The sequence below is a fragment of the Pseudonaja textilis genome, chromosome 6 (assembly GCF_049901715.1).
Source record: "Pseudonaja textilis isolate UNSWEBS1 chromosome 6, rPseTex1.2, whole genome shotgun sequence".
Classification (NCBI taxonomy): Eukaryota; Metazoa; Chordata; class Lepidosauria; order Squamata; family Elapidae; genus Pseudonaja; species Pseudonaja textilis.
In genome coordinates, this window is record NC_141995.1 from 51,097,277 (window position 1) to 51,123,702 (window position 26,426).

The 26,426-nt window shown below is 39.2% G+C and overlaps 1 protein-coding gene across 4 annotated transcripts in view; it reads left to right on the forward strand.

Moving 5' to 3' along the window:
* LOC148125478 (uncharacterized) overlaps nt 1-26,197 on the forward strand; it is a 39,415-nt gene extending 13,218 nt beyond the window's left edge. For 2 of the 4 annotated variants that reach the window (XM_087936583.1, XM_087936584.1), the window contains 3 exons: nt 1,177-1,323; nt 21,162-21,231; nt 24,853-26,197. In XM_087936583.1, coding sequence (XP_087792709.1) covers nt 1,177-1,323; nt 21,162-21,231; nt 24,853-24,916 — 281 coding nt within the window. In that variant the 3' untranslated portion in view covers nt 24,917-26,197. Of the gene's footprint in view, nt 1-1,176; nt 1,324-15,260; nt 15,346-21,161; nt 21,232-24,852 lie in introns of those variants that run through there. The other 2 variants (XR_015744165.1, XR_015744164.1) reach the window with 2 other exon arrangements.
* The last annotated feature ends 229 nt before the right edge of the window (nt 26,198-26,426 follow it).

Here is a 26,426-nt window from a genome sequence, read left to right on the forward strand (position 1 = left end):
GTACCTTCCACAATAAGTATTTTGTGGAGACAGGTTATTTTTTTCTTCCCAAGTAGCTTTCAGGTTGCCTCTGTTCTGCGATCTGCACTTTTATTAGCTCAGGTTACCTTACCATTTTGACAGCTTTATGAAGACTTAGGTCTTCTGTGGGCTGAATTCTCTAAGACAAACCAAATTACCTTTAATCCTCTACCTCTAAGATAGTCTTCCATTTTCTCAACAAAACCACAATATTCTGTAAGCTCATAAATGTCTCTAACATATAACTCAATTTTTCATCACAATTTTATTTGCTAAAAAAATAGACCATCACATAGAACATATTCCATTTCTGAATGAAATGAGTCTTGAATTTAGCCAGACACTCTATTCTCCCCCCCCCCCCCATGATTCATTTCCTCCTCAAAAATAAAGGGTCTTGTGATGATGACCCAAAGGGGCATGGCACAAAAGCAACATAGTCAGATAATCTGTAGGAGTCCCTTTATTAGCTCCAACTTTGCCCCCAGTGTCCTGGTTACCTTCTGGCTGGAGAAAAACTCTCCCAGGAACAGCCTTTGGCTGCAGAGATTCAAGTCTAAAACATGGTCAACAAAAAAACCTGTAATTATAAGTCCAATCAAGGCAAGATGTGGTAATTATTCCAGCAGGGCAGGAGAAGGAATTCCAAGCATGAAGGAACAGCAGTAATTCAAAACAGTTGGGAGGATGCCAGAAACACAGACAACCAAAGTCATCACAAGATAAACTCACATTTGTTCCCTGCAGATGCCACAATCAGCTTGCATCTCTTTTAAACTCTCATTCCCAGGTGTGGCTAGTGAAGGGAATCAGGGCCCTTTCCTCCCCCCATAAGCCATGCAACCGACATTGCTCTCTTCTCTGTTATTCTCTGTGTGCCCAAGGATGAAGAGGGGGTAGGCCTGGGTCTTCCTCTGAACTCCCTTTCCCTTGTTCTATCTCTTCCCTGCTCTGCCCAGCCGGACTTTGCCCTTCCCCAATTTCCTGCACAGCCAATGAAGCCACACTCCCACTCCCTGTCAGCTGTTCGTCTTCCTCCTCCTCAGGTTCAGACTCCAACAGGGGCATGCCAGGTTTGCACATATTGTTTTCCCATAGGACAGAGAAGAGAATTTTGTAACTACCAGCAGCAGACAATATTTTTTTTCTATTTAGACCATGACAGAGGACTAATCAAACTCAAGGCATCTAGTGAAGAAAATGAGATGTGTCTTAAGTTTCTGAGTTTAGATTTGGATTTATTCCCTGGCACAGAAATTCAGAGGATTGCAATTGCTGATGGAGAAAGACTTTATGCAGAAGGTAAGACTCAGAGCTGATGATGTGAGTTTTCTTCTGTTGTAGTTTCATGTCCTCCATGAGTTGTGTTCACTGACCCTACCCATCCTTCAGATAATTAAAAGAGGAATCCTGAAGGGTGTAGGTGTCTATCATGCCCCAACATATAACCTTTATTTACTGCTGTTGCTCTCTAGCCCCATCTAGTGGCCAGAGGGACAAAATATCAAGTATATTGTTTGACGCTGACCCAATCCATTTTACACACGAGCCCTCACTCTCAAACTAAGTGCAAGCTGGGAAACCAGACTTCATTTCCTTTAGCATTTAGAGAAGGCAGAAGCACAAAGAAGAATCCATCTTAATCTGCGGCACATGGTCATCCAAGGACAAACCCACATCACACATACAGAGCATCACTGATGATACTTAAACTGCTTCTATTGCTTCAATTGTTATGTTCACTCAATGTTATGTAACTCAATGGCCTATCTTGTATTTGGTTCTCATTGTATGTATCCCTATTTTCCCCAAATTTCACCATATCCTGTTCTTTCAATAAAGCATTCAGATCTACAAACGTGGTCTGTTTTATTGGAAGATAGGTGGGTTTAGCTGAATGTCAAGCTGCACACAGACTAACATGCAGTGAGGACAGAACAGTGTCAATGGAAGAGAGATTGGAAGTTGAGTTGGATTCACATAGAAGTTGAATTAATCAGAGCCAGCATTCTCTTTAAGTCAAAAAGTAAATCTTTTTTTCTAACTACAATACTATTCTGTAAATGTTTAACATTATTGCTTTTGATTGTTTCCAATAGCTGAGCATTAAATTCTAGAAACTGGTATAAGGCTAAATGGTTGAAACTATAACATCTTTATGACCCAATAAGATTCAAGTTGATACCAGAAAACTATGGCAAATAATCACCTAATCATTTCTTGATCTCTTCTTCTTGTTATTGCTATTGTTGTTATTTTTACAGCTTCCATTTGCAGTAGAAATCTTTTGTCTTATAAAGGTTAAAACCTCTTCAAATTTTATTTGAGCCAGACCATAATGATCATCCTGATCTATGTATGCTATTGAAAAGTGCTGGAGGAGAAGTGTTCTTCATCAAGACTGCATGCAATTTTTTCCAAACATAGAACTTCAGTTTTCTAAAATCATGATTAATTTTATTTTAATTTAGATTTATAACAGTATCTGGCTGTGATATTGTTTCTCTTTGATCCAGTTTTAGATAGATTTGTTAAGATGAACAAAATAATGTGTCCTAACTGTGCTGCTTGCTAATATATATATAGAGAGATATTTAAGTTATATATTCCAGAGCCTCCTCGCTACAAAGGTCTACATAATTTTTTTATAGATTCTCTTTCAATCTCTTCTTACTACCACCATCGCTCCAGGAAAACAAATTCTTTCCCCAGACCCTCTTCTCAATGTCTTAATATCTGTTTCAAAATTTCCACTGGGAGGCATTGGAATTTTAAAAAAGGTGTCTTGCAAGGACATTTTAACAGCTTCAATTCATCCTAAAATATTGGTGTATCTTTTTAGGCCAGGTTTTCATTTTCTTGTTTAAGTTTTTTTTCCCCAAGTTGCAGTATGGTTATAAATGTATTTCTTAATATTTTTATAATATTGACCCCTAAACATTTTAAAGGTTTATATGCTGTTAGAATTTTTAAGTCTCCAGATGCCTCTTTTGAATTTTAGGAGGGGTTTGAAGAAATAACTTCAAATGTGAATTGATAATCCTGACATCTTTGCAAATTCTTCCAGCACCTTCTTAACATACTTCATTGAATAGAAAACATTCAAGAGGGGATCCATGACATCTATGAATAAACTTTAAAGATATTGACTAATTGTGTCACATGGATCAGATTATTATTAAAAACTATGCTACAACCAGTTTATAATAAAATTTATAAAGTGTAGTCCTATTCAGGGCCTAATGCTTTAGAATTGTTAGTATCACTTTATTATGCATTGGTAAGACCCTACTTGGAATATTGCATCCAGTTCTCTCTCTCTCTCTCTCTCTCTCTCTCTCTCTCTCTCTCTCACACACACACACACACACACACACACACACACACACCTCTAGAAAGAGCGCAGAGAATAGCAACAAAGAAGATTAGGAGACCAGATGCTAAAACATACAACATACAAAGAATTACAGGAACTGGGTGTGTATATAGTCGAATGAAAAGAAGGAATGAGGGATGACACGATAGCAGTGTTCTAATATCTGAGGAGCTGCCACCAAGAAGAGGGAGTCAAACTATTCTCCAAAGCACCAGAAGGCAGGACAAGAAGCAACGGATGGAAACTAATCAAGGAGAGAAATAACCTAGAACTAAGGAGAAATGTCCTGATAGAACGATTAATCAGTGAAAGGGCTTGCCTTCAGAAATTATGGGGGCTCCATCACTGGAGGTTTTTAAGGAGACATTGGACAACCATTTGTCTGAAAAAGTATAGGATTGCCTACTTGGTGGGGTTGGACTAGAAGACCTCCAAGATCCCTTCCAACTCTATTATTCTGTTAATAGAACACGAGTTATAACTATCAGTAAACTGATATTGGACCTAAAATGACCTCATAATGATGTCACACAGGAGCAAAAAGTATATTGAATATATCGAGGCACTCCATATAAGATGGCAACCAAAACTGGGTGCGGAATTTAGATTCCTTTGCACTTCCTGAAGAAGAAAAAAGTCTGTGAAAAACTGTATAGATTCCTAAATACCTCTTGGAGGGAAAGATCAATACAAATCGTAAACCAAACTATGTGCTCTGGTTGGTTTCTTGCCATATATATATATTTTTAATTGACAACACAATGTCCAAAACTTTTTTAAAAAGTACAATAAAGCTGATAGTTACCATCCAATTCCATTCCATGGAGACTTTTAATGCATATTTCAGATGCATTCTTGGGGAACAATACTATTTGATTGAAAATTGGATCTTGTTTTCTGAAACCACAAATCTGGTATAATCATCTTATATAATCAGAGTTAAATTGCCTCTTTCTGTATTTCTGAATAGAATGGGAGGATAACTTGAGCTAATTTTCATTTGAGACCCCAGTTGCAGATCTGTCTGATCCACCGTTTGATAAACTGAACATGCTTACTGTTCCTAGAAATATGGTAATTAGGACAAAACCAAACTTTGATTCTGTTTGTCTTTATAAGCCTCTTGGCACTTTTCTCATGTTTAATAAACAATATTCTTCTTAGGGTTCCTCCTATTCATACAAAAAACCCCAAGATATACAAGTGTTAGCAAGTGACAATTTGCTCTGTAACTCTTATTGCAGGGGTGTCAAACTGGATTTCACCTTTGGTTTGCATTGTCCTAATGGTCTCTAGAAGAAACCAACTGAAGAATCTGATTTTCATATAAGATAAAACATAATTTGGCAATAGAGCATTGTTATTTTGTTGTTGGGAGCGTAGATGCTAAACCATTCTTAAATATTAATTCAGCCCAGCAATGCACAACGTTTGCAAAGCACGTTTTCTGTGATGGAATATTTTGCAGGAGCTTTAATGCTTAGTTCCCAGGCTTTCTGGATATAGAAGCTGTTTGAAGTTTTATAGAGCCAGCACACTAAACTGAACTAGATGGACCAAATGTTTGATTGAGAAGTTCAATCAAATTGTCATAGAAGCTGTTGCATTTTTTTAAAAAAAATGAATGTCTGATTTATAAATAGTTTTATGTTAATTTGCCCAATTCTTATAAATATTTGGGTTTGCATTTTCCTAATTAGTTTATAGAGCCAGTTTGGTGCAGTGCTAAGCCACCCCTCTCAAAATCATAAGTTCTAGTCCAGCCTTGAGGCACAGAATCAGTGGGGCCAGCCCACCCTCTCAGCTTTAGGAAGGAGGCAGTGGCAAAGCATTTCTGGAAATTTTGCCAAGAATACTGCAAGGACTATGTTCCATACTAGCAGGCTTGTAGGCCTGCATTCCTATTGGTCTGGAAAACTCGGGCCGTGATTGGACAGAACTAAGCGTTCTGATTGGTTCTTATTCGGCTGCCGCGATTGGGTAAAACCAAGCGCGGCAAGCTCAAATGAATGTTGTAGGCTGCCTAGCCGCAGCCAGCTCTATAAAAGGAGCTGCCTTGGCTGGGAGTCTCATCTCAGTATCTGGTTTCCTAATAAAGAGCTGTTGTCACTATTTCGAGTCTCTCCTTGGGACCCACCGCCCAGACACAACAGACTAGTCTGAGCAATCAACACTGACTTAAAGGCCCAAACACACAATTTATGTATAGAAGGTAATTTCACCGGCAACTGATCTAATATATCTAAGAATGCAGGTATTATATTTAAAAAGGTACATTCAAATTTTAGAGGCAAGTTTTCAAATATTCCTTTTTGAAGGTGAGCTAATAACAACATTTCCTGATTTAAAAATACATAAGAAAACAATTCAGCTGAAGATAAACTATCCAGTGGAGGACTTTACTTCATATAGAATATTGGAATATTTCACTCAGGGCTAAGTTTTAGACGCGTACTTAACATTAATTTCCCCCCTAGTGTGTAATATAAAACTTCAGAGTGTGACAACTATCTCAGATACCTAATTCATTTACCTTCTTCCAGATCTGGAACATATGTCAAAGCCAGGTGTGCACCATCAATTAATCATCTGAACTAAGATAACACACAATTATATTGTGCTATGTTTTCACAAGGTTTTGAGTGTGCTGATGCTAGCCTTCCTGGAATTACATCCCAAGCATAGCTTCTAGTGCAGCACTTTAAATCCATTTCTGGCAGCACTGTTCCTTTTCCAGTATGTCTCCATTTAAACAGCATGGCTTTCAGAGAGATGAAACAAAACTCCAGTTCATTTATGAGCAGTTTGAAGGTCAAATTGGAGTGCTCCAATGACAGCTCATTCTGTTCAATCTCATGCTCTGCTGGCTGCAGCCCAGCATGTTGGAAATGGAAAGAGAGATGTGTTTACATCATTTCTTCCTCCTCCCACCCCCAAAAAAGCAGATTGGAATATATCTAGGACAGCTCACAAGCTTCCCTAAATATGTTGCAGGCTTTGGTGAGAAAGAGATTTAGACGTTCTCCGAATCATTTAGACCCTTACTTCGTAGGGCTCTGCTCTATCATGTCTTCTCTGGCAGCTTCTGAAAACCAAAATTATCCATGGATGGAAGCAAGAAGTTGAAGCTAGTTGAGAAGGAAGGGGACCATGAGAGAGACGTCCAATAGTCCAGGTGCAATTTAACAGAATTTCAACCTATGAAATGTAAAAAATATCAAATGAGGTCTTTTTTTAAAAAAAAAAAGAGTCACAGAATACAAATCAACAAAGGTCATTTGGAGGATTATTTTTAAAGATTACTATTGAAAATGAAAAGAGCAAAATTATAATAGTGCTCATTTGGAAAAAGCATGGGAATATCTTCAGAGATGGTTCCTGCTGTAGCAAAATTGGGAAGAAGGGAGATTGTTCAAGATCCACTGTGCCCCAATAAAATAATGAAAGAGTTGGAAGAGATTTTGGAGGTCTTGTAGTCCAGCCACCTCTCAAGCAGAAGAACAAATGGTTGTCCAGTCTCTTCTTAAAAACCTCCACTGATGGAGCACCCACAACTACTGAAGGCGAGACGTCCTACTGATTAATTGTTCTAACTATTAGAAAATTTCTCCTTAGTTCTTAACTGCTTCTCTCCTTGATTAGTTGCCATCCATTGCTTCTTGTCTTGCCTTCAGCTTCTTTGGAGAATAGGTTGACCCCACTCTTCTTGGTGGAAGCTCCTCAAATATTGGAACACTGCTAACAAGGAGTTAGACTGGTGAAATGGATTAAGTCCATAGACCAGAAGCTCTTCTCTCTTGTTATATATGCTGTAGTTAGGAAAGGTTGAAACCCATCAGTGGTGGTATTCAATTTTTTTTTACTACCAGTTCTGTGGGCGTGGCTTGGTGGGTGTGGCAGGGGAAGGATACTGTAAAAATCTCCATTCCCACCCCACTAACCTGCTTTCCAGCTCCGTTCTCCTGTGCAGGGCAACAAAAGAAGACCCAGCCAATCAGCTGGGACTTGGGAGGCAGAGAATAGATGGGGGCAGGGCCAGTCAGAGGTGGGATTTGCCGGTTCTCTGAATGACTCAAAAATTCCACTGCCGGTTCTCCAGAACCGGTCCGAACGGCTAAATACTACATCTGAAACCCATGCTTCTAAATAGAGGTGAACCAGTTTACCTATAGAGTAGTATTAACAGTCAAAATATTATCAGAGCTTGCAGAAGATTTACAACTAAAAACCTAGACCTCTGTCCAGAATAAAAGAACTTTATAGAAAAAAAGAATATTTGATTAATAAGGATAAGGATATTATATATTATTTCAAGGTAAAAATGTTAAGCATAAAACTTTCTGATTCACCACACATTTCCTAGAACTGAAATATATCATATTTATACTTCCGAATACTGAATTCAAAAAATGATGGAAACCTATAATTAAGCAATATTTCTCAGTGTGTCATGCTTTTGCATATAAATCATTTCCTGGTTAGAAAACACAGCGATCAAATTTTATAGATAGAGGGGGAATATATTCCGGAACTGAGAAAGCTTTTGGGTCCTCAGTGTTAATCCCTGTAGAATTTATTACAATGTTTTGAAGGAAACTCTTTGGCTGCTTTTCTTATTTATTTTCACAATTTCAGAACAAATGCACAAGTTTAGAGCGATTGCCCTGAAAAAAAAAAAAAGCCATTTAATCTACTTGAAATATTAGGTCTATTTCAAGGCTATAATGACACTATGACTTCTTTACACTACTGAATAAAAACATTATATATTGTATGTGTAGGTGAAGAAAGTGTCAGAAACAAGTGGTTAATACAGAAATGGAAAGAAGGAAGGAAGGAAAAAGGAAGAAAGGAAGGAATAAGAAAAGGAAGGAGGGAAAGAAGGAAGGAAGGAATAAGAAAGAAAAGGAAGGAGGGAAAGAAGGAGGAAGGAGGGAATAAAAAAGAAAAGGAAGGAGGAAAGGGAAGAAGGAAGGAAGGAAGGAAGGAAGGAAGGAAAATGTATATTACCAATGAATAAAACTAACTGAACAAAAAGTTAAAAAAAAAACACCTAGCAGATGAAGAAACAATGTGAAAATTCACTGCTTACTCTTTTGAACCAGGAAATATGTTCACTAACACAGTTGTTTTCTCTCCCACTCTTGTATGAATTGCTCAGGGAAAAGTGGAATGCTACGGTAAGTTTAATTGCTTATTTATCCCCAAGACTGTGCAGGATAGCCTGTCTCCAGCTGTGTTAACCATCCCACACCCTCCAGGCCACATCCCTGTGTCAATGCTCTGTGTCAATGCCCCCCCCCCCTTCCACCAGAAATCATGCCAGGTGGCAGTTCCAACCAGTGGTGGGATTCAATTTTTTTTTTACTACCAGTTCTGTGGATGTGGCTTGGTAGGCATGGTATGGTTTGGTGAGCGTGGCAGGGGGAGGATACTGTAAAATCCACATTCCCTCCCCACCCCACCCCACTAACCTGCTTTCCAGCTGTGTTCTCCTATGCAGGGCAACCAAAGAAGACCCAGCCAATCAGCAGGGACTTGATGAGAGGCAGAGAATAGATGGGGCTGGCGGGGCCAGTCAGAGGTGGTGTTTGCCAGTTCTCCGAACTACTCAAAATTTCCGCTACCAGTTCTCCAGAACTTGTCAGAACCTGCTGAATACCACCTCTGATTACAAACTTTTAGAATTAGAGGTCCCCAACACACACACACACACACACACACACACACACACACGTTCTCTCTCTCTCTCTCTCTCTCTCTCTCTCTGTGTGTGTGTCTCCATGACATTTTAATAATTACAACCTTAACTGAATTAGTGAAATGAATTAATTAATAGTTCCTAAAAAAGGTTTCATTAACTTATGACACAAGAAAGATGAATTGAATGAGTGGATAAAGATTTAGGCAACACATCAGTTCTCAAAGTCAACTGTAATTCTTCAACTTAGACCAAGGGTGAACTTTATTCTTACTGGCTATAGAAAACAGAACTAGTTAAATATTGATTGCATGTTAGGTATTCTCTTTTATGGTATAAATTATGAACAAACTTTAATTTTAAAAATCAAACTAGCAAGACAGTCATAAAATATTTTGCACAGAAGGATTTTCTCACTAGGTTTAATGGAGAAAATTCTGGGGTAAATGAGTGGTAGTGTGAATTATTTAGATGCATCCTGCCATGTAGGCAATGTTACAGATATATAATCTATATTTGGTAAGTCTAATACTGTGTTTCTCACAAAATAAGGCCAGGCCTTATTTTATTTTTTTTTGAGCCCCGAAAAAATGGCTAGGCCGTCTTTTTGGGGGTGAGTTAATTCCCCCCCCCCTTGCATCCTCATCTAGAGCGCCCCGCAGGCAGCCTCGCCACCAGCCACTCCTAATGGGTGATCATGACGAAGCGCAGAGAGCTCCCTACTCCCACCAACCACCTTTGCTGCAGACCCAAGACCTTTGGCACCTGCTGCTGTTGCGTTCCCTTCTGCCCATTCCACCGCCGTGTTTGAAGTGCCGCTGCCATTTGGAGCACCACCGCCACGTTTGGAGCTGCCGCTTCCGTGTTTGGAGTGCTGCTGCCATTTGGAGTGCAGCCACTATTTGGAGCACCGCCACCACGTTTGGAGCTGCCGCTTCTGCATTTCGAGCTGCCACCATGTCTGGAGTGGCGGCGCCACTCCAAATGGCGGTGGTGCTCCAAACAGCGGCAGTGCTCCAAATGGGGAAGCGGCAGCTCCAAACGCAGAGGCAGCTCCAAATGCGGACATGGCAACTCCAAACAGTGGCAGTGCTCCAAACAGCGGTGGGGTTCCAAACACGGCAGCAGCTCCAAATGCGGAAGCAGCAGCTCCAAATGGCGGTGGTGCTCCAAATGTAGAAGTGGCAGCTCCAAACGTGGCGGCAGTATGGGCAGAAAGGAAACCAACAGCGGCAAACACTGAAGGTCTTGGGTCTGCAGCAAACCTGCTTGGCAGGAGTAGGGAGCTCTCCATGCTCTTCCATGATCGCCCATTAGGAGCAGCTGGTGGCGAGGAATTGCTGCCTGCAGGGCGCTCCTAACAGCAAGTCCCCCCGCCCTTCCCCCTTATTCTGCATGTTTTAAAATAGGCCTAAATTTGGGGGGAGGGGCTTAATTTGATTTTATGCCAATAAAACCTGCTGGGCCTTCCTATTGGTGGAGGCCATATTGTTGGAGAAACACAGTAGTACCCATCAGTTTTGAAATGAATTACTTATGATTAATAGTAATGGAATAATTTGACCAAATTATACAGAGAATTATTTCGGAGAAAGGAAATTTATGCATAACATTTATTTGTGAATGCAATCTGCCAATTAACTAGAAGCATAAGCTGTTTATATATGAAAGTATCTTGGCAAATACATAAAAATATAATTACTTGCTTTTTGGAGTAAACATTAATTAATATGTTAATATTCTGTAATGCAGAACCAATATCATTTTCACTTGTAATCTCATTCTTAAGGAGTCTAGATTTTACAATAATTATTATTTATAAGTTTTATAGCTATATATTTTAATCTGATACACTGTTTTAAAATAATGTGTCTAAGCATTCAGATTTGGCTTGTACGGAAAGAAGAGGCTGGTAATTTACTGGTTTAATAAATGTTTTATGTTATACATAAAACATTACAGCTTTTAGCACTTAGTAGCAATGTGAATTGCAGCCTAGACCAGTAACTTATGCTATGATGATGCAGTAATAAAACTGTGATTGCTGAAATTCACCAATGGAACATGGATTATGTTTTAAGACAGGCAACATCTATACTTCTAAATTGCAGGAAAGAATTAACCAAAATAAAGGTTTATTTAAAATATCTGGATGTTTGAGCTAAAGTCTAAAGTTGAATTAAACAACATGACATCTCTAAACTTATCCTGATTATCACTTCCTTTTCCTTGAATCAAAATAGCTAGTTTTGGAATACATCCAAATTAGGTGACAATCACTTGGGAAGAAAAGCTCACACTAAATTTCATGCCTTTGTATGATAATGTTCTTGGGAGTCTTAAAAACAAAAGTGAGAAAGACTTCCCAACAGGGGCAGGCTTCAAAAATTTCAGCAACCGATTGTCTGCCTGCCTGCCTGTTGATGGGTGGGTGTGGCCATGGTGGGTGTGGCCTAATCATCCTCCTGTACCATGGCAGGGTGGCCATTTTCACCCTCCCCAGGCTCCTGAGGCTTTCCTGGCCTGAAAATGGCCTACCCCAGGCTCCGGAGGCAGGAAAGGCCCGTTTCCAGCCTTCCTGAGCCTCCATGTGGGTCCTGCACTTACCTGGCAGCCAAAACAGGCCACACAGTGACTCCTGGGAGGGGCAGGTGGGGGGGAGGGGCGAGGCCACCCAAGGGTGGGAATTACTGGTTCATCAAACTGGTAATTAAAAAATGGTAAAATCAGCTACCGGTTCACTTGAACTGGGGCAAACCGGTAGCAGATCACCCCTGCTTCCCATTCCTTACCTTCTTAAACAGTCCCGGCCTTCTGCTATCATTGCCAAACAGGAAATCAAATTATAGTAACAAAATTTGAAAGTCTTAAAACACTTCTCCTCCTCATTGCTTTTACTTCCAGAGAACTGAGGAGGATCCCTTCTGAGTTATTTTCTCCATCCCATTCCTTTGGTGGGCTGAGATATCTCTTGTTGCCCTACCTGTGCCTCTTCCTTTTGTTTCAAAATGTCATTGTTTCAATCTATTGCAGTCAGCAAGTTGTAAAAAGAACCCTTGGAAACAGCAGTGCAGCAAAATGGAACTCTTATACGACTAGAAATATTTGAAGATACTTTCATTTCTTTCTATGATCCTTGAGCAGTTTTGGGTGAAGATCATAAAACGGAAGGAAAACGTTGAACCGGATCTGAAAGTTTCAAAGATTTTCTCTTAATAACTGACCTGCTGAACTTTCTGTCTCTAAATTAGTGGTTGAAGATGAAGGGTATGGTGAACAAAGTGAAACCTATTTTTTCAAGTTTCAATACATCTGCAATCTACATTACAGATTAAGGCCAGAGCCTGAAGAGGAAACTCAAATACTTTGGCCACTTAATGAGAAGGAAGAAGTAACTGGAGATGAGTCTAAGGCTAGAAATGATTGAGGGCAAAAGAAGAAGGGGACGACAGAGAATGAGGGGTCTTGATGGAGTCACTGAAGCAGTTGGCGTGAGGTTAAATGGGCTCTGGAGGATAGTAGAGGACAGGAAGGCCTGGAGGAACGTTGTCCACGGGGTCACAATGGGTCGGACATGACTTCGTGACTAACAACAACAACAAATCTACATTACTAGAATTTCTCAGTTAAGCCTATTAAGAAGAAAGGTTACCAAAATTTGTGTGTGTGTGTGTGCGTGTCACATAGGATTGCAGCAAATAGAAACAAAGATTATACCTGTGTATGGTTTGCCAATTGCACAGTGGCAGATAGGACAGCACTCCAGAGGGTTAACGTCATTGTCCAGAAGATCAGTGGTTGCCCTCTCCCCTCTTTGGAAGAGCTTTATTGCTCCCGCTGCCTCAAGAAAGTTCAGAACATTCTCAAAGATCCATCTCATTCTGGGCACCTTTTTTTTTTTAACTATTACCATCGGGCAGATGGTACAGGATAATAAAAACAAGAACAAATAGGCTGAAAAACAGCTTCTATCTGAAGAAACAGCTCTACTGAATTCTTTTGTATAGTGCAGTATTAATGCAATATCAGAGGTTTTCAATTCAATGTATAGAATGTGAATGATGAATGTTTGTGTTTATTTTCATAGTCATAATGTATACTGAAGATGGTATTTAATTTCTTTATACAAGGTGCAATGACAATAAAGTAAAGTAAACTAAATTAAATGAAGCACACTACAATATCTAGCAGTAGACTTGATTTTGGAGAAATTTGCAGTGAATTCATCAGGAAAATGCTCACTTTTTTCCTGTCATTTCTACTATCCAGCTCCAACTCAGTCTTTGTAACTCATATTTAGGCTTCTTACTCTTTAAGGTACTGGAAGCCCACCAAGTTAGAGATTTGTTCTGATTTGGAATGCCAGTGGTTTTTTTTTTTCCCATCAGCTAGTTCTGCGAGAGCAAATTAACAAAAGTCACTTAACTATTTGGAATAAGAATGCTGAATATGTGCTTGATCAAGAACAATATATAAATTCTGCCTGAGTTCACTTTTGTCTTGGCAACATTTCTTACTTAAGACTTCTCAATTACTCCAGTTGATGAAATTTCTGCTGATAAAATCCATAACAGGGTGGACCTAGCCACTTGGAACTGCTATTCTTTTCTCTGAGAACGATTAACTCCTTGCTGAGGTCTGATGAAACTTGATAAGAATTTAGTGGGATTTTGTTCCTGGATCGGAAGGCTTAACAACAAAAATTCCTGATCAGGAAAGATGAGACACTAAATCTACTTAAAATGTTTGCTTGCCTGAAACAATTAAACAAATACCTTGGATGTAGGATGAGGGTGGCGATTTGTTCTCTGAACTAGTGGATTGATTTCTGAATGCTTCATTAACCCTTGAAATGAAAATTCAGAAACCTACCTACAAGCTTGGAGAATGAATCTCCACCCACAAAATTAAGCATCTTTTGTGGAATGCTTAAGCACAGTGGTGGGATTCAAATAATTTAACAACTAGTTCTCTGCCCTAATAAGTTCTTCCAACAACCAGTTCACCAAACTGTCAGAAAGTTAACAACTGGTTCTCCCAAAGTGGTGCGAACTGGCTGAATCCTATCACTGCTTAAGCATTCAGAAGCTACAAATGGTCAAATACGCAACAGCAGAATGTGTGTGTGTATGTTCCAGTATAACTCTGGAACACCTCAAGCAATTTCAACCAAACTTGGTACACAGATTACTGACTCTCTGGAAACAAATACTGTGGGGGGTAAGACACCACTAACACCCCTAGGGTGTGTGTTCTGTTAAGATACAGCCTGTTGTGCCTTCAAATGCCTTCTACTGTACTGCCTTAACATGGCTTCTAGTGAACAGCACTGTGGAGTTGCCATGGTAACAGCTTCAAAAGGGGGCTCTCTCTGGTAATGGGAAAAATCCAAGATTAGAAATTATGTTTGTTCCAGTTAATTGTCACCAAAATCAGGGTTTTTCTTGTCTAATACAGGATTAGGATAAATAAATACTCGGGCAATGTTGGGTTATTGGTTAGTGTTCATATAAATACCTCTGCTGTGCAAGCTGCATAAGCACCAAGGTGACTTTTGGGTACAAGCGGGAATGATTTTTCAATCCAAAGGAGTAACACAATATATTATTGTTTTTTAAAAAATATTTTTCTAAAAAAAAAATGTATTATTTTGTGTGGGGGGCTTTTCTGCTTTTAATCCTTTTTCTAATGCTACCTCAAGTCATCTTGGTAAGACAGGTGGCTATGTAAATGTTTAAATAAATTATGCACATAAATAATAAATGGAAATCCATGCTAAACAATGATGAATAAAACATATTGCTTTTTCCGATGCTTACAAAATATCTTTGTTAAGTATCTGTCATCAGGTTATTTTTAGGAAAGATAATTGCATGCCTTAAAAAGTAAAGTTATCTAAACATCACACAAATATTAACAGTTTAGTGAACACAGCTTAGTATACCAAACAATGATTTATTTAAGACTTTTTGATGAGACCACAATTATCTAATATTCTTCTTCCAACAGCTAGAAATTCTTAGGAAATTAGCAATCAGTTAAGCAGGTTAAGTAACTACAATGTCTTCTTTTAATATTTCTCCCCTTCTAGGAATTGACCCATAAATGGGATTCTTGCCCACTTTGTACTTGTATTAAAAATGAATTTGTGGTTCACTTGTGTGTATGCTTGCCTTGGAGATAAACTCCTACTGCAGGGGTGAAGTTCCTTACTTTCAGAGTGCAGAGAAATGAACATTATCTCAAAGTAAGTAACATATTTTCTTTCTTTCTACACGCTTATTATGCATAAAGTAAGTTCCCATAGGTCCATTATATTTTAAAATGGAATAGCAAAAAGCAGAGAAGGGAAAGAAAGAGACACACAGAGAGAGAGATCATTATTCCTTTGAAAAATCAGTTTCTGTTAGGTATATCTGGATTTCAGTCTTAGGGGGAACAAATACTGATTGATTTGAATGGGACTTAAATTCATATTTGCCTTTCAGAACTTTTTAAAAAATGTTAATGCCCTTAACATTATAAAGTATTTCAAAGTATTGGGGACAGTTTATAGAATTTCCATCATATTACTGGAAGTGATTGCCATGTTGTTCCTGCAGATAACATGGAAGCATTTTTATGACTAACGGCTAAAATTGTGAGCAGGCACTGCTTACTTATGAAGTCTGTTACATTCTCTGTTTTTAAGTTCTTATCCTTCCCATCTTGCATAAGCCAGACAGCTGCCAAACAAACAGCACCTGTCTGGGGAAAATTCGTCCTCTGCTAGGGAAGAATAAAGTTATCGTAGCTGTTGACTTTTAATTTCTGTCTGCAGATCCCATTTCAAGGATGTATAAGGGCTATCTTGAGAGTAAGTAGAATTAGAACTAGGGAGTTGTTTGTTTCTTGTATATAGCTGCCCAGAGACACCTCTAGATGAGATGGGAGACAGAATTCCCTACGCCTTGGACAATCTGGAACTGTGCCGCCTGCGGTCCGATCTAAGCATAGTACACAAATGGTCTGCAACAATATCTTGCCTGTCAATGACTTCTTCAGCTTCAACCACAATAATACATGGGCAAACACCCGATACAAACTCAAGGTAAACCACTCCAAACTCGATTGCAGAAAATACAACTTCAGCCACAGAGTGGTCAATGCCTGGAACGCCCTACCTGACTCCGTTGTTACAGCCTCAAAGCCTCACAACTTCAATCTCAAACTGTCTACTGTGGACCTCACCCCATTCTTAAGAGGTCCTTAAATGTAAATGTGTAAGAGCACCAGCATGCCTACTGTCCCTGTCTTACTGTCCCCATTTATCTGTATTTACTTCCTTTATTCATGTTTATGTTCATACCTATACTTGTTATCTTGTGCATATTTGACAAACAAATAAATAAAAAGATAAATAAATCTAATGAACAAGCAAACAACTAAATAAATAAATGAAAACATTCATTCCCTTTCTTCTGCTTCCAAGCCTTGTGTGGAATCTGTTACACAGTGTACATGCTAACTCATCTTGGTGCTCTCTGAACTTGGTTGTTTTCTTGCAGATGTTTCATTACCCAGCTAAGTAATATCAGTAGTAGAAGAGAGAGGGGTTTGTGGAGGAGGAGGAGGAGGAGGAGGAGGAGGAGGAGGAGGAGGAGGAGGAGGAGGAGGAGGAGGAGGAGGAGGAGGAGGAGAATTATGAGGTCCTTGGTGCTCTCTGAGCTTGGTTGTTTTCTTGCAGATGTTTCATTATCCAACTGGGTAATATCATCAGTGCTAGAAGAGAGAGAGGTTTGTGGAGAGGAGGAGGATCTATCAAAACTCTTCAATTCCTTCCAGTCTTCCCTTACTTCAATGTCTCAAATAATTTGACCACTTACTTCCAGTCACTTTGCTGGATTCTCTTATTCCGGCACTGCTCACTCATTTGCAAAACATATTTTAATGATTACTTTAGCAATGGATATATGTTATCTATGGCAATCTATTCACAACCTGTTCTTTCAACTCTCCTGATAGTGGACACATCACCACTTTAACTGATGGTCATTGTCTTCTTTCCTTTCCTTCTACCTTTCCAATCTGTATACAATCCTCCATACTGTAGGAGATGACCAGTCTGAAACTGAGGGAAGGGTCAAACGTGTCATTGGTCATGAATCCCTGTGCCCCCACAAGAGATCTATGTCCAGCCCACCTTGAATGTCTTTCTTATCTCCTGCTCATTTCTCTTGACTGTTAATTGGTCAGATTCTTGTAGAGAGCTTAAGCTTGCAATACATCTTTATACTCCTTTGAACTGCCTGAATCTCCTGATTGCCCCTGTGCTTGACAATTACAGCCCGTTCCAGAAAGCCAGAAAACCTCTCACACAACCTTGGTCATTTGTGCCTCATGTGAGAACTTTGGCTGTCCATCGTATCAGGCCTCTTCTTCATATATCCACAAATCCCACACTCACTCTCCAGTCTACTTGCTCTTTCTGCAAACATTTCATTTTCATTTCAATCATTTGCCAGTATTTTTTATTCTATTTCTTTCATTTATTTTATTTCCATTTTCTCCATTTGTGTTGAAAATTTCAACATTCTTCACCCAAATAAAACAACACGCAAGTCCTGCCTTTAACTAAATTTTCTCAGTTTTCCATCATAAACAATCAACAAATTAGACAGAGTACATGAAGGCAAAGAAAAGTATAATTCCTGGTGTCAGGGAGCTAAAACAATAATGGCAATATGTTATTTATGTTGCCTTAACAGTACATGTACAAACAGAAGCCCATATTTAGTGTAACACAAAAGTGCAATAATAGATTAGATGTAACAGGAATGGCTATTTCCCATTTTTCTTCTTTAAATGCAACCATTGTTCTCTTTCCACAATATATTTTCCTGTTGTGGAAAATAGATACCTATTCCTGCATTTTATTTTAACGTAATGTTTTTCTCTTTATGCTAGTGTTTGTTTCTGTCTTTTTTCCTGTCAAAAAAGTCTCTGGTTCCAATTTTGGAGCTGTCAATTTTACCAAAGTCCTTAAGCACCTTGAGATATCTCAGTCTTCACCCAAATTATAGCTAAAACAGAATTACATCCATCCTAGGGTTGTTGCCAAGATGATTGCAATGTTACATATTTGAAGTGTTTTCAGCACATGGCACACAAAGCTGCTCAAAGCAGAGCGATAAGGGTATCACAATACCTTATGTCATACTCCACTGTATAGATATGTATATATCAATACCAAGAGATCATGATGGCCCTCACTCTGTCAAGGACCTAGGAGTACTCATATCTAATGACCTAAGCACCAGAGCTCACTGTAACAGCATTGCCAAAAAGGCCTTAAGAGTTGTAAATCTAATCTTATGAAGCTTCTCCTCTGGAAATATTGAATTGCTAACTAGGGCATATAAAACCTTTACTAGACCAATACTCGAATACAGCTCATCTGTCTGGAATCCACACTGTATATCAGACATTAATACAATTGAGCAAGTCCAGAAGTATTTCACGAGAAGAGTACTACACTCCTATGCTTGCAACAGAATACCCTGTATCACCAGGTTTGAAATTTGGGGCTTGGACAACCTAGAATTACGCCGCCTATGGTTGGACTTAAGCGTAGTACACAAAATTATCTGCTACAATATCCTACCAGTCAATGACTACTTCAGCTTCAACTGCAAAAATACAAGAGCACACAATAGATACAAACTCAATGTTAACAACTCCAAACTTGATTGCAAAAAGTAGGACTTCAGCAACAGAGTGGTCAGTGCCTGGAATGCACTACCTGACTCTGTTGTTACATCCTCTAATCCCCTCTCCTTTAACCTCAAACTATCCACTATTGACCTCACCCCCATTCCTAAGAGGTCCGTAAGGGGTTGTGCATAAGTGCACCATTGTGCCTCCCGTCCCTGTCCTATTGTCCCCATTTAATCATACCTATTTTCTGTATTCTTACTCGTGTTTATACTTATACCTATTATTTTGTAAGCGATTGACAAATCAAATAAATAAATAAATAAATGAATGAATGATAGAAAGAAAGAAAGAAAGAAAGAAAGAAAGAAAGAAAGAAAGAAAGAAAGAAAGAAAGAAAGAAAGAAAGAAATTAGGCTTATATACTGCTGTATAATGCTTTACATTATTCTCATCATTACAGTATAGAAGCATTATTTGTGTATTTTCCCCAATAATTTGGGTCCTCATTTTATCAACCTCAGAAGGATGGAAGGCCTGTCACCATCAAAAGCTAGGCTGTGGGCAGAGTTTGACTGCAATAGTGCACTTTAACCACTGTGCTACTAGGACTCTTGGGTCCATGAGTCCACAAGTTCAATTTTTGATAGAGGCCAATGAATTAAATTTCTGGTAGAGGGTGGTTCCTTATCTGAATCTGTTTACTCTTAAAATTGACTTAGAGAGAGAACCTGGACTCCATCTCTTTGTGTGCACCAAGTCACACCTAACCCCTGCTTAACACTATCTGAATTGAACTTTTGGTTTCATGGAACATGATGTGTTCAACATGCATTGTGCTTCCTGTGGGATCATTAGTTGCTTTGTAAACCAATGCACCAACTCTAGAGCCAATTCTAATATCAGTGTTTTCCATCTCATTTAACTGAGATTTCATAGGTTTGGCCTTACAGCTCACAGCGCTAGCTGCTTTTAACCATTCTCAGATATATGATAGCTGAAAAGCTAGCTGCTTTTCTCAGGGTGTGTATCTCTTTCTCTCTACTCCATCCATCCATCCATCCACATCCATTCCATTTCATCTGTCCATCCATCCATCCATCTATCCATCCATTAATCCATCCATCCACTCATCTATCCATCTATTAGTCATCTGTCGTCTGTCGTCTTTCATTTATCATCGCTCTCTCTCTTTCTCTCCCTCCCTCCCTCCCCCCTCTCTCTCATAAAATAAGGAGGGAAAAAATTCCCCAAAGTATACACCTGCCTAAGATTGTTGCTCTTATAGAGCAGATATAAGCACTGCAGGGTTGATTTTGTAGACAATCTTATTTTCTGCAGACCAATCCACTTAGAGAATTCAAAGTAATGCATCTTAGTTGAACTTAGCCCTGTGGAAGCTGGACTTCTGATCACATAGCCAAGAATCAATAAAAAAAAATCTTCCCACATTCCTGTTTACATAACCTGGCAGATAATTAAGATTCTACATCCTAATAAACTAATCTTCCTCCTTCATTCTTTCCTAACTTTCCTCTCTTCCTCCCTCTCTCCTTCCCTCCCTTGTTATTCCTTCCTTCCTTCCTCCCTCCCTTGTCCATCTTCCCTTCCTTCCTCCCCCTCCCTTGTTCTTCCTCCCTCCCTCCCTCCCTCCCTCCCTCATACTTCCTTCCTTCCCTCCTTCCCTCCCTTGTACTTCCTTCCTTTCTCCTTTCGTCCTTCCCTCCCTTCTTCTTCCTTCCTTCCTTCCTCCATTCTTCCTTCCCTCCCTTGTTCTTCCTCCCTACCTCCCTTGTACTTCCTTCCTTCCCTCCTTTCCTCCTTCCCTCCCTTGTACTTCTTCCTTTCTCCTTCCCTCCCTTGTCCTTCCTTCCTTCCTTCCTTCCTTCCTTCCTTCCTTCCTCCCTCCCTTCCTTCCTCCTTCCTCCATTCCTCCTTCACTCCCTTATTCTTCTCCCTCCCTCGCTCCCTCCATCCCTTGTTCTTCCTTCCTCCCTTCCTCCCTTTCTAGAGATACTGTTTAGCTTTCCAACAATTTCAAAAGGAACAAATCATTCCAATCTAGATTCAGGATTTATACCTTCTACTCATTGCTTATACATAAATGTAAATCAGCATAAACTATAAATATAGCTGAGTGATTAACTTCTACTGAAAATGAAATTTGAACAGATTTTCCCCAAAAACCTCTTAGTGCTTCCCCCCTCCCACTCTCTCCCTCCCCACAAGGCAAAACAGTTCTATAAAATGTGTATTCTCAAAAGGGTAGATATAAGCAGTCAATTCCCTTACTTTCAAACAAACTCTAATAATAGTGTTTACATAATTGCAAAAATTAAAATTAATTCAAGTCTCACTATTTCATTCCAGGTTTTCCAGCCTTTCTTCTGCTTGACAATCTATGTAAATATGTGGATAATCCATGCAAATACTTGGAAAGGTAATGCTCAATAAATTGAACAATCTTGGTTTTTTTAGTATCTTAATGGAAACAGAGGATTGGTTATCGTGTATCAATTCACTATCATTATCAAGCTATCAATTAGTAAGACTATCTATTAGCAAGGCCATCAATTAGCAAAACTATCTTAGCCCAAACTTACAATTGCTTGTCCACAGTTTAGCAATGGACTTCCAAATTAATTATCCAAACATTTGTGAGTTGCTCTTGATATTTTTAACAATAAAAATAGAAATAATAGAGCAATCGCTTTTTGATGTATGTTCAAAATGGAGAAACTATTATAAGAAATCAAAATGTCTAAGTAGTTTTCCAAATTTGACTTCCATTAGTAAAATGCTCATTCAAATGCAGAAAGAGAAATGTTTAATGAATGAAGGGATGAAGATTCTTGCAGGTGTATAGCTTGAATCTGTTTTGTGGCATGTAAGGGCACAATATTAATTTTCATTGTCTTCTTGTTTCTAATCGTTGGAATAAAATTCAAGCTTATTTAAACATCTACAAAATCCAGCTTGTTTTTTGGGACAAAAACTAATATATAAAATAGCATCTAGCCCAAAGAAAGTCATTACATCACTACATCATATAAATTAATGATCCATTCTTAGCACACATCTAATAATTAGTTCAGCCCACCTAAAATGCATAAGTTTATACTGTATGGGAAAAAAGTATCTTAATTAATCTTAGCTTTAATTAAGGCTAAAAATGTTCTTTGTAAATGCTTAAACAGTTCCTGCACTAAAATATCTACTATACATTTCAATTACCACATTGCCCTATAATTTTCAATACCTAACCCAGCAACAACAGCTATTAATTGTATGTGCTAGAAGCTGCATTGGAACATTTAGAATAATCAGATCCTAGCTACGTACCAGCATGTGGTTTAATTAAAGATATTGCAAACATGTGCTTCTTCACACCTCTTCAAACAACTGTAGAGTAGGCTACTTATGGTCAAGGATTAATTTCTCAAGAATTATTCCTTCCCACCTGCTTCAAAATAACTTATTCCAATTAATGAATTTACAGTGAAAGGTCATGATATTATCCCAGCATTTTATGTCCGTATAAATGTATACAAATGACATCAAGCAAACTGGACTGACTGGTCATCCCTGACTCATATATTTCAAAATCTATTGAAGGATCACTTCCACCCAGTCTCATCTACCAATCCCATCAGGCCACCAGAAGGGACATATTGTCATGACCCAGCATATAACTTTATATACTGTTGTTGATCTCTAGCCCCATCTAGTGGCCAGAGAGAGAAATATTAGGTATATTGTTTGAAGCTGACTCCACCCATTACCCATTAGTCTGCACTCTCAAAACAAGTGCACACTGGGAAGACTCCATTTCCTTTAGCTTTTGGAGAAGGTTGTCTCAAAGATGCTTTATTTTTCCTTAAGGGGCAACTGGATTTTCTTTCTTTGAAGACATTTCGCTACTCATCCAAGAAGCTTCTTCAGCTCTGACTGGATGGTGGTTAAAGGGAAGGGAAGAAGCAAGACAACAGAAAAACAGAGTTTGAAGGGGTCTTAGAGGTCTTCTTTCAACCACCTACTCAAGCAGGAGATTCTATACCATTTCAGATGGTTATCCAATCTTTTCTAAAAAACTGTTCTGACCCTGGCTTCATAAACCATAATTATTCACAAACTCATTTTAAAAACAAAACTAATCTTATTGCAACTCTGGGAATTGTTTTCATTCCCAGCTGGAATTAATCTCAAACAATCCCCCAAGATAAGCACACACCTTTCAGTTCTGTGAAGTGCTGTCAAAAACAGAAGCATCAAATTAACTAGAACAGAAACCAACCAAAGTACAAAAAAAACAACCAAAGTACAAAGAGCTTCAAGGATGACTCTGAACCGATCGAATGACTTTGCTTCCTGCAAAGGTTTTGTCATCTTTGCCTGTCCTTTATACCTTAGGGGAAGGGCAATACCTCCTAGCCTTACTTCCGAATCGCCCCTTTTGTCTCAGCTGCTCTTGCCTTCTAGCAGCTCTGTGCACATGCACATTGGGAACAGGCTCCCCTTGTTCCTCTGCCTCGCTGCTGCCATACTCTGTAGTATCCAGAGTCAGCACTCCACTCCCAGATGGTCCTGGCCCCATCTCTTCATCGGATGCAGGACCCTCGTTTGAGTCCTCTCCAGACTCCCAGACTGGTCCCTGTTCTATCGCCAGAACAAAGATAGACTCGAGACCGGAGTTGAGTTCAGGTCTTTATTAACTGTCAGTAACTTCAACTAAACTCGAGCCGTGGCAGCCTCTTTTATAGCGGTTACTCGCGGCTTGCAACCAATGGCATCATTTTAAACCTCCTGCCATTTAGGCAGCCAATCATAACATGTTGTTAACCACCAATCGCTAGGCGGTAGTGGTCATCCAATCGGAACGTAGTATTACGAGTATGCAAATGTCTATATACAACACCCCCTACTCTTCCCCATTGTCCGATTCCACTGCTATCTGCACAGGCTGCCAGCAAACCACAACAAAAACCTCCAGGGATGGAAGTACCCACAACTTCTGAAGGCAAATTGTTTCACTAGTTTATTGATCTCATAAAATGGATTCTGTAATTCTGAACAGCAAGAAATCTCTACTACCATTCCATTTTAAAAACTCCAAATCTTTTTTCAATGCAAAAAAAGCTAAATACTCGATCTCTCCCTCTCTCTCTCTCTCTCTCTCTCTCTCTCACACACACACACACACATTTTTAAGACCAGTTATTTAAGCACATATATGACACTCCTTTACAGTAAGACAGACCCTAAAAAGAGCTTTGGGTCTTTGTTTTGAATGGATACAGTGGCTTCTTTTGCCACTGGCTACATATTTTTGTTGTGTTACTTTAACACAAGGGTCTTCAAACTTGGCAAGTTTAAGACTTGTGGAGTTCAACTCCAAGAATTCCTGAGCTAACATGACTGGAAGAGGAATTCTAGGAGTTGAAGTCCACAAGCCTTTTAAAAGCTGTCATTTAACATTTTGCTTCTCTCTCTCTGTCTCTCTCTGTCTCTGTCTTTCTGTCTCTCTCCCTCCCTCCCTCCCTCCCTCCCTCCCTCTCTGTGTCTCGTCTCTGTTTGCATGGATGCATAGATGGATGCAGAGATAGATATATGATTAAATTAGAGGTGGTATTCAGCAGGTTCTGACCAGTTCTAGAGAACCGGTAGCAGAAATTTTGACTAGTTTGAAATCCCACCTCTGATTGGCTCCACCCTCATCTATTCTCTGCCTCCCGAGTCCCAGGCTGATTGCCTGGGTCTTCTTTTGTTGCCTTGCACAGGATAAAGGAGCTGGAAAGCAGGTTAGTGGGGTGGGGAGGGAATGGGAATATTGCAGTAACCTCCCCCCTGGAGTGGAGTGGAAATGGAGATTTTGGAGTATCCTTCTCCTGCCTGCCCACCAAGCCACACCCACCAAGCCACGCCCACAGAACCGGTAGTAATTTTTTTTTTGAAGCCCACCACTGGATTAAATTGTTCCTTTCTTACTTTTAAATTCCCCTTCTTCTATGTGTTGTCATTTATAATGATATTCTTAACAACTGCATTATGTTTTTGCTTTCAGATGGGCAAACAGATGGATAGAGGAATATTTCCAAGTTATTCCAAGAAGCAAAAAAAAAACATAAACAGAAAGAACATCATGACTGCTTTCCAACTCTTTGCAATCAACATCAGTAACACAAATAGAACATCAGATAATAACTGTTTTGTTTGTTTTGTTGGTTTGTTTTGCAAGTTGTAGGACAGAGGATTTGCCCCTTATCCTGTTGACTATTACAACAGAAAAACTAGGAAAGAGAATTGAAAATGGGCATGATAAAACAAAAATCAAAATGAAAAGTATATCTCAAGATGGAAAGTGAAATTTCAAGTGAAAACCTTGAATTTTTTTGAAACAGAAGAAAATACATCAGAAAAGAAAATCCATCCAATTTCCACCAATTATTCTTTACAGTTTCAGAATCTACTGAAATAATATGGGTGAAAAATTGCAGGGGAAAAAAAATCTGGCTTTATTGTATTTTATGTAGATCATGAACCATGTTTGAAAATTCAAGTCTGCTACATAAAAGGAAAAAAAAAACAGCAATATTGAAAGATCATGCTTGAAAAACAAAATGGTAAACAAAATGTAGTCTAATCACTTTATTAATTGTGCTTGAGTTCTGCATTTCTTAATTGCACATTGGGGAATATAGGATGGTGAGAGTTTTTTTCTTTAAAAAAAGCATCTGAGATGCAGCAAGGAAATTAACAACTTCAATTAAGAAAATGTGGGTTAGTCACACATTGGCTACAAGCCATAGTTTTCCTCAACATGGCTAATAATAATTTGCACCAAAGCACAAAGAACAATTACTGGAACTGGGTATGACTAGTCTAGAGAAAAGAAGGACTAGGAGAGACATGATAGCAATAGCCCGTTGACTTAAATACTACTTCACAGTACTCTACAGCCCTCTCTAAATGGTTTACAGAGTAAACCTCTTGCCTTCAACAATTTGGGTCCTCATTTACCCACCTTGGAAGGATGGAAGGCTGCATCAACCTTGAGCCAATCAGAATCAAATTGCTGACTGTGAGCAGAGTTAGCCTACAATACTGCATTCTAACCACTGAGGGAGGAAGGAAGGAAGGAAGGAAGGAAGGAAGGAAGGAAGGAAGGAAGGAAGGAAGGAAGGAAGGAAGGAAGGAAGGAAGGAAGGAAGGACAAGCAATAGCACTTAGACTTATATACCACTTTACAGTGCTTTATATCCCTCTCTAAGCAGTTTTACAGGGTCAGCCTATTGCCCCCAACAATTTGGGTCCTCATTTTGCCCACCTCGGAAGGATAGAAGGCTGAGTCAATCTTGAGCCTGGTGAGAATCGAACTGTCAAATTGCAGGCAGTTGGCAATCAACAGAAGTAGCACTCTACTTCTGCACTCTAACCACTGTGCCATCACGATAGCATTATTCCAATTTTTGCATGAAGATGTTTCACTTCTCATCCCAGAAGCTTCTTCCATTCTGCCTGAATAGTGGAGAATGGAAGGATTTATATTCCTGGCAGTCATCTGGCCGTTAGCACTCTTTCTGAATGTTGTTGAGCTTTATCTGTGCCCTCAGGGTCACCTGAATCAGAGTTCAGATG